The sequence below is a fragment of the Nicotiana sylvestris genome, chromosome 2 (genome assembly GCF_000393655.2).
Source record: "Nicotiana sylvestris chromosome 2, ASM39365v2, whole genome shotgun sequence".
NCBI lineage: Eukaryota > Viridiplantae > Streptophyta > Magnoliopsida > Solanales > Solanaceae > Nicotiana > Nicotiana sylvestris.
Window position 1 is genome coordinate 130331999 of NC_091058.1, and position 15974 is coordinate 130347972.

The 15974-nt window shown below is 34.7% G+C and overlaps 1 protein-coding gene across 3 annotated transcripts; it reads left to right on the forward strand.

Moving 5' to 3' along the window:
- The first annotated feature begins 3437 nt into the window (after positions 1-3437).
- Positions 3438-15289, forward strand: LOC104236978 (uncharacterized). 3 transcript variants are annotated; one of them, XM_070168203.1, is made up of 5 exons: positions 3438-3758; positions 4053-4139; positions 14316-14465; positions 14561-14758; positions 15005-15289. In XM_070168203.1, the coding sequence occupies exons 1-5, from the start codon at positions 3552-3554 to the stop codon at positions 15104-15106; spliced, it is 744 nt and encodes a 247-aa protein (XP_070024304.1). In that variant the 5' UTR covers positions 3438-3551; the 3' UTR covers positions 15107-15289. The 3 variants fall into 3 exon arrangements, 2 of the variants coding, with proteins under 2 accessions (XP_070024304.1, XP_070024305.1); XM_070168204.1 differs by having other exon boundaries at positions 3570-3758; positions 14270-14465; XR_011405484.1 differs by lacking the exons at positions 3438-3758; positions 4053-4139; positions 15005-15289 and adding an exon at positions 6174-7866 and having other exon boundaries at positions 14544-14676.
- The last annotated feature ends 685 nt before the right edge of the window (positions 15290-15974 follow it).

Genomic DNA, 15974 nt, shown 5'->3' on the forward strand with positions numbered 1-15974 from the left:
GGGTGCCTAACACCTTCCCTCGGGTCAACAGAATTCCTTACTTAGAATTTCTGGTTCGCAGACTTCATTTGGAAAAGTCGAAAATTTCCTCGATTTGGGATCCAAGATAAAACCGGTGACTTGGGACACCAAAAAGCCAAACCTTTCCCAAGTGGCGACTCTGAATTAAATAAATAATCCCATTTCGAATATTGTCACTTAAATTGGAAAAAACTCCACCCGCGCGTTTTAACCCTTCGGGGCGGGCGCGCAAAAAGGAGGTGTGACACGCGCTATACTCTTTTTTTCTTAGCTAAGGTTTTATCCCACTTGGTTTTACTAGCAAGGTTTTTAATGAGGCAGCAAGTAATGCGTATTACAAAATGCGTGCTATTTTTTCTTCACTAAGATTCTTTTTTCCATAGATAATATTTTAACGAGGCACATTTGTTTTTTGGACATCCAGGGAAGATGTTATGAAATATATTATTTATATGGATGTCCACTACACAAATATAACTCTGACTACTCTTCTTCATTATGTAAATAACCTCACCATTATTCTTCATCATTATATATGGTTGTAACTCTCACACCTCCATAACCTCCTCCATGATCTTCCCTCATGATCTTAATAGTTAATATCGTATTTCTGACATCCCTTGTATTATCTTAATATCATTTTGTAAATAGAAGATTTGAGTATCACATTATACACACTTGAAAATACTTGTACATTTGATGAGATACTAAAAACTTTTATCTATTTGCTACTATTTTAGTACTAATTTGTTAACATAAACGAATTACTCTTAATTTCTCAATTGATTCATGTGTCTAATTTTGGAAAGGGAAAACCCCAAAACTTGTTGTGTACTCCTATAAATTAATATAATTTTTAGTATAGCAAAACCTACCAAATCAAACACAAACACCCTAGTCATATTATTATGGTTTTAGGGTACATACTTACTCCCCACAAACAACAACAATAACGACCTAGTATATTCTCATAAGTGAGGATTGAGGAGGATAGGATGTACGTAGCCTTATTCCTGCCCTGGACGAGTAGAGAGGTTGTTTTCAATAGACCCTCAGCTAAAGAAAAGATGAAAGAAGCACTAATAGCAAGTAATAACAATACAAGATATTTAAAAAATTGAGACTAAGATAGAAAAACAAAAGATGAAAGAAGCACTTATAACAAGTAATACAATACAAGATATGAAGTAATAGTTATCTAAGGATAAAATAATACTATACTACCACTAATACTACTAAACTAAGAAATACAAAGGGAAACACTCGATTACCTACTAACATTCTACCCTAATTCTCAATTACCTACTGAACTAAGGAAGACAAAAGGGAAACACTCGATTACCTACTAACCTTCACCCCCTCTTATCAAGGGGCATGTCCTTGGTTAGCTCAAGCTGCGCCATGTCCCGCCTGATCACCTCTCCATAAGATTTTATTGGCTTACCTATACCTTTTTTCTGATCCCCCCAAGGATAACCTCTCACACCTCCTGACTGGGGTATCTGTGCTTCTTCTTTTAACAGGTCTGAACCATCGAAGCCTCGCCTCTCGCATCTTATCCTCCACAGGAGCCACTCTCACCTTGTCCCTAATAACTTCCTTCCTAGTTTTATCTAACCTAGTATGCCTACACATCAATCTCAATATCTTTATTTCAGCAACTTTCATCTTCTTGACATGGGAGTTCTTGACTGGCCAACACACTATCCCATATAACATAATCGGTCTAACCACTACTTTGTAGAACTTACCTTTAAATCTCAATGACACATTCTTATTGCACAAGACACCGGGAGCGAGCCTCCACTTCATCCACCCCGTTCAGATACGATGTATGACATCCTCATCAATCTCCTCATCACTCTGAATTACAGACCCCAAATACTTGAAACTCTCTTTCCTGGGAATGACTTGAGCACTAAGTCTCACATTCACGTCCGCTTCCTAGGTAACGTCGATGAACTCGTACTCCAAGTATTCTGTCTTGGTCATACTTAACTTGAAACATTTAGACTCAAGAGTTTGTCTCCAGACCTCCCCACCTCTAGTTAACACCACCTCGCGTTTTATCATTCGGAACTATGTGATCTACAAATAACATACACCAGGGCACCTCCTCTTGAATGTGTCATATCAATGCATCCATGGCTAAGAAAAATAAAAGCGGGCTAAGTGTGGATCCCTTATGCAATTCCATCTCAACTGGAAAGCACTCTGAGTTTTCTCCTGCCGTCCTTACCCGTATCTTAGCTCTTTCATACATCTCGTTGACCGCTCTAATATAGGCTACAGGCACTCCTTTACATCTCCAAAGTACGAGGACTTTATCGTAGGTTCTCTCTAGGTCAATGAACATCAGATGCAAGTCCTTTTTCATCGCCCTGTACTGCTTCACCAATTTTCTTATAAAGTAAATGGCTTCTGTAGTCGACTGTCCCGGCATGAAACTGAACTAGTTCTAGAAAATGGACACACTCATCCTTATTCTCCCTTCTATCACCCTCTCCAAAACTTTCATCTTATGGCTTAGCAACTTAATACCCCTATAATTGTTGCAGTTTTGGATATCCCAAGTTGTATTTATGTCAAATCAAATAATCTCTTAAAGAGTTACAAATTAAATAACCGGGGAAAAGATCCAAATTTGTTCTTGTACTTTATGAGAAGGGCTGACTTAGCCATTCGGTTAAAGTTTGTCTCATCTATGGTGGGTAAAAATATGTCTGAGAAAATCTATTTCTCCTTTTCTGTTAAAAAGAAAGATATATTTCTAATTTAGAGCAATTTAGCTTAAATTTTTTATTCTGTCCTTAATGATAATGTTTTATAGCCGCACATAAATATTATGACATCTTGAAGTGCACACGTTTTAAAAGTCTTATAACAACAAAAATATTAAAATATATTTAAGATCACAAATTGTAAAGATCTTTCTTTAATTTCGTGTGCAGTCAAAATATGCTATACAAATAGAAACGAGAGAAGATACATTAATACTCTCCTTCCGTTTCAATTTATATGAGATAACTTGACTTGATATGAAGTTTAAGAAAAGAAAGGAAAAAAAAAACTTGAAATGTCAGGTCCTAAAAGCTTAATGAGTAAAAAACTTTGTGGAGACAAGCTTAGCCACTGATTTGTATGGACATAAAAGCTTCTCGTTAAGGGGTAAAATAGAAAATTTAAAGTTATAAAAATATATTACTATTTTTTTGGGAATGAATTAATAAAAAAAAGATATATATACTTATCATATAAATTAAAACGGAAACAGCAGTAAGATTGACAAATAAGAAAGCGTTTTGATGAAATGAAGTTGTGGACCCATACTCATCTCTCGCACCACTGTCAGGTTGCCAAATCAGACCAAAAAAGCCGCATGTAGGTATGGTTCTCTGTCCCTATCTTGTTTCTCTTTCCTTTTCCAACAGTCCATTTCTTTCCACAATTTCAATGGAGTCCTTGTCAAAACCATGAAAAATTAGAGCAATCAATTAACTAATCAAAGAGAAAATAACAAAAATTAAAGAATGGGAAAGATTACAGCTGCTCACACATCATGTTCCTACTGCCACAATAGTTTTTTCGTGCCCAAAGGAGGATTCTTGTTCTCGCAGGCAAAGCAAAAGAGCAAGAAATGGAAGTTACAGCCATTAACTGGAAAATCCCAGATGATAAATGCTTCAACTTACTCTTCTAGAATTAGCACTGATATTCCTCTCTATGAAATCCCTGGGGTACTCTTTCCTTCTACTACATTTTCAATTTCTCTTCCATATGCAATTCTGTACATCTATCCTCATATATATCTTTAACAATCAATTAACTATATACCTTAGGAAAAAATAAACTATAAAGTGAGTCAGCTTTATGAATCTTTTAATTTGTACTTATAGTTAGATAATTTTTACCTGTATGTCAACCTTGTGCAATCTTTCCTTTTTACAAATCTATTTCATGTATAGTCATAAAATCCTGCATAACAGTTATTCAGAATTTTTATAGTGGAAGTTGAATAATTGAATTGGCAGGCTACCTTTGATCGATATCTGGAGAATAAACCTCGAGTGTTCAAGGCTATTTTTCCTGATAAAAGAAGGAGCCAACAACTCAATGAGGTATTCATCGCTGAATCCCTAGCTGTTAAGTGTTCCACATTAGTTGAGGGAGTTGACTGTTGTCTCTTTATATGGTTTTGTGCAATCCTCACCTCAGGAGCCAATTTTTGGAGTTAAGTTGAGCTCATGGTTCATTTTCTTAACATGGTATAGAGCCAGACCCATCCATATTCTTGGTTGACAGAATGCATGTTATATTTGTTAGGGATATAGTAGATATGCCCTAGATCCAATCTCATATTTTTGTGAATGTTATTCGATATAAAAATATATGGCATTCTTTTATCATAGTTATTATTAATTGTTTGATTAATTTGATAAGGTCCTTGATTAAATTTTGAGACTTGTCATCGTGATAGAGATCATGATAATGAGAGCAAAGTCTCTTACAATTTAATCTAAATTTGTTCTTGATCGTAGGATTATTAATTTGGACATTAGTAATCCGGTTAGATCAATATTTATGTGATCGTCTTTATGGGATAAAGATTAGTTGATCTCATTAACTAAATCACATAGATAGATGATGCATATAAAGATATGATCATTGAACTGACTCATAATTCCTAATGGTTAGAATTACCATAAACTGTCAATAGGATATTCTCTTGAAGAATGTGATGTAAGAATTTCCTTTGACCTGATATCGTCATAGTAATTGACAAGTTATTTATTGTGCTTTGATACTAGACACCTATGGCCCTAGGGCGATAGTTGAAAGGATATTGGGTACGATTAAATACTTGTAGAATTAGTGATTGATCAAGATGAAATCTATCAACTCTTGGTAATGAGTTTAAGCTCCATGTTGTCATGAATTATAAACGATCAAACTAAGACCTTGGCCAGGGCAATTGAATGAAAGAAGAAAAGAGTTTCTTAGGTCATTCAATGGTCGATTATATTTGACATGAACACATAGTTGGTCGCCTATTAGGATTTGACAGTTGAACCATATCCTAGGGTGATCCAGAGCTATAAGGACAGAAGGAATTACTACATTATTCTTCTACTGGTTCTTGAGAGTAAATTGTATACTTCATGTTATCCGGTCGTTAAGGAGTGTTGCTAGACACCACCCTTGATTAGTATATTGATGTGGTCAATTTACTACCGGTTTAGTATTGAACCTATGGAGTCGCACACTAACGAGTGTTCTGATCTTTGCTAAAGGAAATTAACTTATTATTTGATAACAAAATTAAAGAATTTAATTAGTCAAATAAATTTAGTTAGTTAGTCCAAATGAAATATTATTATATTCTTTGCTAGCACAGAGGATATAATTAATATTGTGAACGAATTGAAGTTTTCTATTTGGAATAGAAAATTAATTTATATCTCTTGGTTGAAATATATATATGTGATATATATAATTAATATTTATTTGTACAAAGTATACATAAAATATATTAATGAAAACTTATTTGGTAAATCCAATATAGAATTGGACTGAAACAAAAGTCCAAAAAGGACGTGAGACTAATTCAAATCCATTAAGAATGGGATTGATATTATATAAAATATACTAACTAATTCTCATAATCCAATTCAACTGGAATTGAATTGGAACGTCCTAGCTAATGGCGGCAGATGTTATCTCATTAGGAATGGGATACATTTTTCCAATCGGAAAAATTCGAGAAGTTTATTTTGGAATAAACTTTTACCCTAAGTAAATTATTACCTCAACCAAATAGGAAAAGGGTTTATAGGTGATGCTATATAAAGGGTGATGGAACAAAAATTTGCACAATTATTAATTTCTTGAGAAGAAAAACACTTTGTGAAAGTGAGAATGCAATACAAAGCAAGAGAGAAAATACAATTACAAGAAAAGTGTTTCTTGTTATTTTATCTTTGAGTTGAGATATTTGAGAAAAATTTCAACACAATATTCTTCGTTCAATTTGTTCGCGGGTTTCATTGATCAAAGAGTTGATAGCAAGGATCAATCTCGGTGTGGATACGCATAGAGTCTTCGCACTATCGAAGAAATTTTGAAACGAGACTCTCTTCACCAGGTACGTCTTAGATCTGATCTATTGACATGTAAATAAATTTTAAATATAAAAAGATCTGCCTAGGATTGTTATTGTCTTCCGCTGCGTGTTACGAACACCTATACGCAATCCTTCAGTGGTATCAGAGCAGTGGTTTATTGTGTCTAAAATTTATTTACGAAATATTTTTATATTATATTTGAAGAGTTCAAACCATAATACATGTGTCTTGTGCAATAGTTAAATCGTTTGAACTATTGAGATAGTTCATAACTTGAATTTAAAATTTTGTATTAGATACAATGGGAATCTATAATAGGTTACATGATTCTATTGTTATTTTCAATTGTTATTAGTTCATGAGATGTTAATTAATAATAATATTCTAGCATGAATTCTTTTTATGTGATATATAAGATAAACATGTTAGAGGATGTTGAATTTTGTTTTAAGTCACGTGCTTGTTCATTATATAATTTTGAATTATTTATTACATGTGATGTAAATCAATTTAGGACTAAGCATGTAGACAACTTGAACTAAATTCACATGCTATAAAAGATTTGATCTTCATGTTATTAAAAATTATTTCAGTAACAATTCCCTCTTACTAAAATTTGAGTTCTTAAATAATAAAATATAAGATATTTTATTATAGAGCTATCCATCAAGGTAATTAATTTTACTTATTTCTTGTTTATAAGGAGCGACCTGATTACCAGGAGACTTATAGTTCGAGAATATGTTAAAATTATTTATTGCATTAGATGTATGGATTGAAAGAATTATTCAATTTTACACTAGACGCCTGGACTACCCGGGGAGTATAAAATTTAATAAGTTATTTGCTATCATGATGGTTGAACTTAACTATGCCAATAGGATCGACCTGACTACCAGGGGACTATTTGACATAGAGCTATTTAAGGAAATTGTATGGGGATACAATTGGTAAGAGTACCTACCTTTAAAATATATGTGAGAAACGACTTGACTTCCAAGGGGCTCATACATATTGTTAAAGGATTCCGTTACTATACTAACAGAAATAAAGATTTCGTAAACTATAATGAGGGTAAATAGTTTAAAATAATTAGTGGAAATATCATTTAGATAAAAGTCCATGTCTTTATGATATATGCAAATATGTTCTTATATTATTGCCTTTTCTTTTCTATATTTTAGATTTCTCAGTATGTCTGTTATATCACTGTGTGAAATACTTGAGACCAACAAATTGGTAGGACCAAACTTTGATGACTGGTATAGAAATTTGAGAATTGTTCTCATGCATGAAAAGCTTATTGATGTGATCGATAAGCCTGCAAAGATAATCCCACCAGAGAATGATGTTCAAGGCACCAAGGTTTATCAGAAATACTTGGAAGAATGCCTTGCTATTAAACACATCATTCTCGCTTCTATGAGTTCTGAACTCCAGAGGAAACATCAGAATATGGATCCAACTGCAATCATTGAATATCTTAAGAAGATGATTGATACACAGTTGGACATTGAAAACTCTCCAGTTGGACCCCTTGTCAATCATATGACCGTTCTTACTGAAGAACATGAGAAGTTGGGGTACAAGCTTGGTAAAGAGCTTTCTGAAGATTTGATCTTGCAGTCAGTATATGATGCTGAATGTTTTCACTGTAAGAAGAAAGGGCATTGGAAGAGAAACTGCAAGGAGTATCTTGCAACTCCAAAGGACAAGAAACAAGGTGAGACATTAATGAAAAATATTTTTAAGGTTTCTTTAGCTACTACTAATTCTTCATTGTGGGTATTAGATACTGGAAGTGGTTATAACATCTGTAATATATTGCAAGGGTTCAAGATAAGTAGGAGGCTAAAGAAAGGAAAAGTTAATTTATAAGTTGAAAATGGTGCAAAAGTTGCGGCCGTAGTTGTAGGATCAATTTCTTTAATAATGCCTACGGGCAAAGTACTTATGTTAGATGATTGTTATTACGTTCCTAAATTTGTTTCGAACATAATTTCAGCTTCTATGTTAGACAAATGTGGTTTTCGCATGGCAATGGTATTTGCTCTATTAATTATGGTGATAATTTATATGTGAATGGTTATCTCCAACATGATGTTTATGTCTTACCTAATGTAAATGCTAATTCGATTATGCATGTTTCAAGTCTTAAGAGGAAAAGAGATGATCATGTAAATTATACATACCTTTGGCATTGTAGGCTTGGTCATATTGGAGAGAAAAAAATTAACAAGTTGTACAAGGAAGGGTACCTTGACAAGTATGATTTTGAATCATATCCAACTTGTGAATCTTGTCTCAAAGAAAAAATGACCAAATCTCCATTTACTGGAAGTGGAGAAAGAGCTTCTAAAATATTGGGACTAATTCATACAGATGTTTGTACGCCCATGAAAATTCAAGCTAGAGGTGGATATTCTTACTTCATCACCTTCACTGATGATATGTCAAGATATGGATTTGTGTATCTTATGAAACACAAGTTTGAATCTTTTGAAATGTTCAAAAGGTTCCATAGTGAAGTTGAGAAGCAGACTGGTAAAAGTATCAAAGTACTAAGGTCTGATAGAGGTGGAGAATATCTTAGTGAAGATTTTACCAGATATCTCAAAGAGAATGGGATTCTTTCACAGTGGACACCTCCAGGAACACCACAACACAATGGTGTGTCTGAAAAGAGAAATCGAACCTTATTAGATATGGTGAGAACTATGATAGGATTCACTGATTTTTCAATAAATTTATGGGGATATGCTTTGGAAACAGCAACATACTTACTTGATAAGGTTCCCATTAAGTCAGTCTCTACTATACCATATGAGATATGGAAAGGACGTAAGTCTAACCTTAAACACATTAGAGTTTGGGGTTGCCCAACTTAGGTTAAGAGACTACAGTCTAATAAACTTGACTCAAGATCTGATAAGTATAGGTTCATTGGGTATCCCAAGGAAACAATGGGATATTATTTCTATCACCCTTCTGACCATAAAGTGTTTGTGGCTAGAGGAGCAACCCTTTTGGAAAGGGAATTTCTTTTAGAAGGAAATTATAGTGAAGAAATAAAACTTGATGAAGTTCAAAAAACTAATGAATCAACACAAAATCAAGATCATGAGACCCAAGTTGAAGAACCTTTATTGGATGTTTTGAAGTTGCCAAGGAAGTTGTCATCTTCAACGGTTGAAGTCCAAGAACTAAATGAAGTTCAAGAACAGGTTAATGAACCAGTTCCAAACCAAATTGAACAATAACCAAATCCAGCACAAGGTGAACAGATTGTACAAGTACCTTTAGAAGGTCTACACGAGAACGTCATGTACCAACTAGATTAAATTTAATGGTACAAGATGATGTATCAAATGAGGTTGATCATAATGATGATGACCCTAAGACCTATGAAGAGGCTATACAAAGTTCTGATTATGAGAAGTGGCAAAAGGCCATGGAATCCGAAATGGAATCCATGAAGGAAAATAAAGTATGGACTTTAGTTGAACCTTCAAAGGATATTAAACCTATTGGTTGTAAATGGGTTTTTAAGAAAAAGATTGGAGCAGACGGAAAGGTGGAGACCTACAAAGCCCGTCTTGTTGCCAAGGGATATCGTCAGAAAGAAGGAGTCGACTATGACGAGACTTTCTCTCCCGTGGCAATGCTCAAATCTATTCGGATTTTGCTTGCTATAGCAGCATACTATGATGATGAAATATGGCAAATGAATGTGAAAACAACTTTCCTTAATGGTGAGCTAGAAGAGGATGTGTACATGACACAACCTGAAGGTTTTACATCTTCGTCTGATCATAATAAAATTTGTAAGCTACAAAGATCCATTTATGGACTAAAGCAAGCTTCTCGAAGTTGGAATATTCGCTTTAACAAGACAATTGAAAAGTTCAATTTTGTTAGATGCGAAGAAGAACCTTGTGTGTACAAAAAGGTTAGTGGGAGCACAATTATATTCCTAGTATTGTATGTTGATGATATATTGCTCATAGGGAATGACATACCAGCATTGCAAAGTACCAAGATTTAGCTATCTGAACAGTTCTCCATGAAAGACTTGGGAGAAGCAGCTTATATATTAGGAATAAAGATCTATAGAGATAGATCTAGGAAGCTGCTTGGACTTTCCCAGTCTTTGTACATTGATACCATCTTAAAGAGGTATAACATGGATAATTCCAAAAGAGGCTATCTACCGATAGGCACTGGAATTTCTCTCAGTAGGGAGGATTGTCCTAAAACACCTGAAGAGAGAGAACGCATGAGCAGGATCCCATACGCTAGTGCAGTGGGAGCTATCATGTATACCATGACATGTACACGTCCTGATGTGGCTTATGCACTTGGAGTGACTAGCCGATATCAGGCAAATCCCGGTGAGGAACATTGGAAGGTGGTGAAGACCATTCCTAAGTACTTAAGAAGGACTAAAGACCAATTCCTCATCTATGGGGATTCTGAGTTGAAACTTGAAGGTTATACTGATGCAAGTTTCTCTTCAGATAGAGATGATAGCAAATCTATTTCTAGTTATGTATTCACCTTAAATGGTGGTGCAGTGAGTTGGAAAAGTTCCAAACAAGCTACAGTAGCTGATTCAGTGACTGAAGCAGAATATATAGCAGCTAGTGAAGCTGCTAAGGAAGCTGTATGGATGAAAAAGTTCTTAACTGAACTTGGTGTGGTTCCTTCAATAGAAGGTACAATTTCATTGTTGTGTGACAACATTGGAACCATTGCTCAAGCAAAAGAACCAAAATCACACCAAAAATCCAAACACGTTCTGCCAAGGGATCACTTGATAAGAGAAATCATTGGACGTGGAGACGTCTAGATTTAAAAGGTTGATGGAAAGGAAAATGCTCCATACCCATTCACTAAAGCTCTTGGTGCAAAGGAGTTTGACAAGCACAAGTGAAAATTGGGAATGAAGTACAAGAGCGATCGACTCTAGTGTAAGTGGGAGATTGTTAGGGATATAGTAGATATGCCCTAAATCCAATCTCATATTTTTGTGAATGTTATTCGATATAAAAATATATGGCATTCTTTTATCATAGTTATTATTAATTGTTTGATTAATTTGATAAGGTCCTTGATTAAATTTTGAGACTTGTCATCGTGATAGAGATCATGATAATGAGAGCGAAGTCTCTTACAATTTAATCTAAATTTGTTCTTGATCGTAGGATTATTAATTTGGACATTAGTAATCCGGTTAGATCAATATTTATGTGATCGTCTTTATGGGATAAAGATTAGTTGATCTCATTAACTAAATCACATAGATAGATGATGCATATAGAGATATGATCATTGAACTGACTCATTGGATAATTCCTAATGGTTAGAATTACCATAAACTGTCAATAGGATATTCTCTTGAAGAATGTGATGTAAGAATTTCCTTTGACCTGATATCGTCATAGTAATTGACAAGTTATTTATTGTGCTTTGATACTAGACACCTATGGCCCTAGGGCGATAGTTGAAAGGATATTGGGTACGATTAAATACTTGTAGAATTAGTGATTGATCAAGATGGAATCTGTCAACTCTTGGTAATGAGTTTAAGCTCCATGTTGTCATGAATTATAAACGACCAAACTAAGACCTTGGTCAGGGCAATTGAATGAAAGAAGAAAAGAGTTTCTTAGGTAATTCAATGGTCGAATATATTTGACATGGACACATAGTTGGTCGCCTATTAGGATTTGACAGTTGAACCATATCCTAGGGTGATCCAGAGCTATAAGGACAGAAGGAATTACTACATTATTCTTCTACTGGTTCTTGAGAGTAAATTGTATACTTCATGCTATCCGGTCGTTAAGGAGTGTTGCTAGACGCCACCCTTGATTAGTATATTGATGTGGTCAATTTACTACCGGTTTAGTATTGAACCTATGGGGTCGCACACTAACGAGTGTTCTGATCTTTGCTAAAGGAAATTAACTTATTATTTGATAACTAAATTAAAGAATTTAATTAGTTAAATAAATTTAGTTAGTTAGTCCAAATGAAATATTATTATATTCTTTGCTAGCACAGAGGATATAATTAAATTGTGAACGAATTGAAGTTTTCTATTTGGAATAGAAAATTAATTTATATCTCTTGGTTGAAATATATATATGCGATATATATAATTAATATTTATTTGTACAAAGTATACATAAAATATATTAATGAAAACTTATTTGGTAAATCCAATATAGAATTGGACTGAAACAAAAGTCCAAAAAGGACGAGAGACTAATTCAAACCCATTAAGAATGGGATTGATATTATATAAAATATACTAACTAATTCTCATAATCCAATTCAACTGGAATTGAATTGGAACGTCCTAGCTAATGGCTGCAGATGTTATCTCATTAGGAATGGGATACGTTTTTCCAATCGGAAAAATTCGAGAAGTTTATTTTGGAATAAACTTTTACCCTAAGTAAATCATTACCTCAATCAAATAGGAAAAGGGTTTATAGGTGATGCTATATAAAGGGTGATGGAACAAAAATTTGCACAATTATTAATTTTTTGAGAAGAAAAACACTTTGTGAAAATGAGAATGCAATACAAAGCCAAGAGAGAAAATACAATTACAAGAAAAGTGTTTCTTGTTATTTTATCTTTGAGTTGAGATTTTTGAGAAAAATTTCAACACAATATTCTTCGTTCAATTTGTTCGCGGGTTTCATTGATCAAAGAGTTGATAGCAAGGATCAGTCTCGGTGTGGATACGCATAGAGTCTTCGCACTATCGAAGAAATTTTGAAACGAGACTCTCTTCACCATGTACGTCTTAGATCTGATCTATTGACATGTAAATAAATTTTAAACATAAAAAGATCTGCCTAGGATTGTTATTGTCTTCCGCTGCGTGTTACGAACACCTATACGCAATCCTTCAATATTGTCCAAGCACCACATGTTCAGTTCTAGGTGTGCGAGTGAGTGTTAATTATCCCACATTGGTTGAGGTATTGGTTCCTTGTATGGCCTCAGACAGTCCTCACATCATGAGTTATTTTTTGGAGTTTAGTTAGGTTGAAGGTCTATTTTCATAATGCGAATTCCCAATTCATCTTTCTAATCCCCTTTGTATTTTTGTTTCTTTGTATGCTATGCAATGTTAATTGCGCACCAAGACATCACTTGTCTGAATTTCTGCTCTTCAGCTTTCAGGCCTTAAACATGAAGATAGGCCTCGGTTATTTCTTTTCATAAGACAGTTATCCAACGAAAGTCACCTTGTATAGCTTTTGTCCTCTGTTACTAGAATGATGGGCCTTAGACCCGTCTCATATATTCTTCCTATCCTCAGTAGTTGAAGTGATAAACCTGAATTTATTGTTAATGAACACAATATCTGGTTGGAAACCGAGTTAACAATGTAGTTCAACAAACAAAATTATTGGGGTAACAAAATAGGTCTCGTGTGACTTCCGTAGTGACTTGTCCAATCTAACTATTGAGGTTGTCCTGTTTCCTTGCATCTTTAAGGCAATCAAATTTGTTAGATGCTTTATTTCTCTGACTTTACTATTGTAGGTAGTACTACTCTCTACCATTACTGCTTTCGTATTATCTTTTCTATCTAGGTGTCAGCTCAACAATTTCCTTTTTCCTTGAACAAATTCACTTAGAAATCCTTGCTACCTTTAGGGCACAAGCATGGATTTGAATGTTCTCGGATCTTGTGATTGTTAGTACTAACAAAATGCACGAGGTGGTTAAATTTATGTTCCACTCATGCTTTTGTCGTCTTCTAAACTATAATGCTTTGATTCATGATAGGTGAAAGCTTCTCCGATTTTATGCTATGCTTAAACCATTCTAATTGACAGTCTGATTATGAAAATGTTTACTTCATGCACGGAATCTAGCTGATTTATAGCCAGAGAGCTATCTAGTTAGACAGTTATTGATGAGATGAGTGCCTCAATTCGAAGTTTGAACTGAATGCATACTCAATTTTGACAACATAAAGAATGGAAATGAATGAGAGTAGGTTTCTTAGTTTTGAAATCCATTCCCAAAAGTCACTATTCCATTTTCAAAACATCAAAAGAATAAATGGCTGGTGATCTCTGTTTAATTTGTTGCAGCTTTTCAGCATGCATTGTTATATGCTTGACTACTAGTTCCATGCAGGAAGAGTGGAGAATTCACATGCTACCCATAGAGTTCCTATTTATCACCGTGTGGCCAGTTATTGATATGAGATTGAGATGTAAATCTGAAGGAGTCGAGTACCCACCTGGGATCCCCCCTGATGCTTCTAAGGTTCTTGAACTCGACATAGTAAGTGCCAAACCAAATCTTTAGCACGTTCTTTTAATCATTTATTCATTTTGTTTGTAATGGAATGATGTGGAGCAGAAGCCACGGTTATGCAGATAAGATGGGAGCTTCAGGGGTTGGATGATGCGCTGAAGCCGTCTCAGTTCTCTCTTGGTGTAAAAGGGTCTCTTTACCCCGACAGGAATGGACCACGGAGCAGGCTGAAAGGTCAACTACAGATGAGCATTAGCTTTGTTCTTCCACCCATGCTAGCTTTGGTCCCGGAAGATGTTCGTAGAGATGTTGCAGACACGGTTAGATACTAAACCTGATCTCTAGTTTAACTTCTACACACTGATCATAAACATATGATCACATAAAAGATAATTAGAGGTAATTGTCCATAATAAGTAGAGCTAGTTACCTGTAAAATAAAGTAGGCAATTTTAAGCTATCAGTACACATGTGTAAATTCATTCCCTTTTCGCAAATGTTTTTGTACTCCCATTCGGCACAAAGAAGCTCTTTGACAATTAACAATCGTATGCCTTTTTGAACAGGTACTAAGAGGACTATTGCAGAACATGAAGAATAAAGTAAATGGTAGCTTGCTTTCGGATTATGGTGAATTCAAGAGGGAAAAGCAGAAGGAATTAGTCTGAACAGTTTAACTAGAAACATACAGGTGGATTTAATCGACACTAGCATTCGCTGATGTTGGCATCCAAGCGTGAGGAAATTCTGTAATTTTATTCATGAGGATTGTAAAAAGATACAAGACAAGTATTCCCAAAATTTTGAAAGTTAATTCTTTTCTGAGATGAATGTGAAGTTTTCTGGCAAAAGTGACAAGGAAGGATTAGAAATTTGAGACGTGTTTTCCGTGCCTCTCGCATGCAAAGCGAGCGCTCTACCATTTGAGCTACATCCCCTTGTGGTATCTTTGCAGGAGATCAAACTTTATATAGGATATCATTTATGTAGATTTTATCATATTCTTTCTGTTTATCTGATAATTCTTTAATATATATTCTCCCAAACCAATACCAAAAAAAAAAGTTCATGGAAAATGACTTTCGGCATACCAATAAACTTGATTTGATGTATCAAAACTATTGATAATTTTGTGTGCAAATTGCATAAACTAAGCCCACTTATCCTTCTTTCTTGGTTTCTTACTCAATGTTTGATACCTGTTTCGGACTCTCGGATTTGCCCCAAAAATTTTTACTTTGGGGGTAAGACGGTCCTTTCCATAGGCGATCTATTTTTATAACTCGAATTCAAGACATATGATCAAGAATGGAAGAGTAGTTACCGTTCCACCATAGCTTTTGGTGGTACCAAATCCATTTATCCATGCATAAGAATTCCAAAATGTGATCCTTGTGTATTCATTCGTTCCCTTGTCCCTTCCCTTAACAAAACACTTGCAGAAAAAGCAGGTAAACAAGTGGATAGAACTTAGAAGTGTGGAATCGGAGTGGGAAACAAGTACGCTTAAGCACATTTAGAGAACAAGTATTAAGA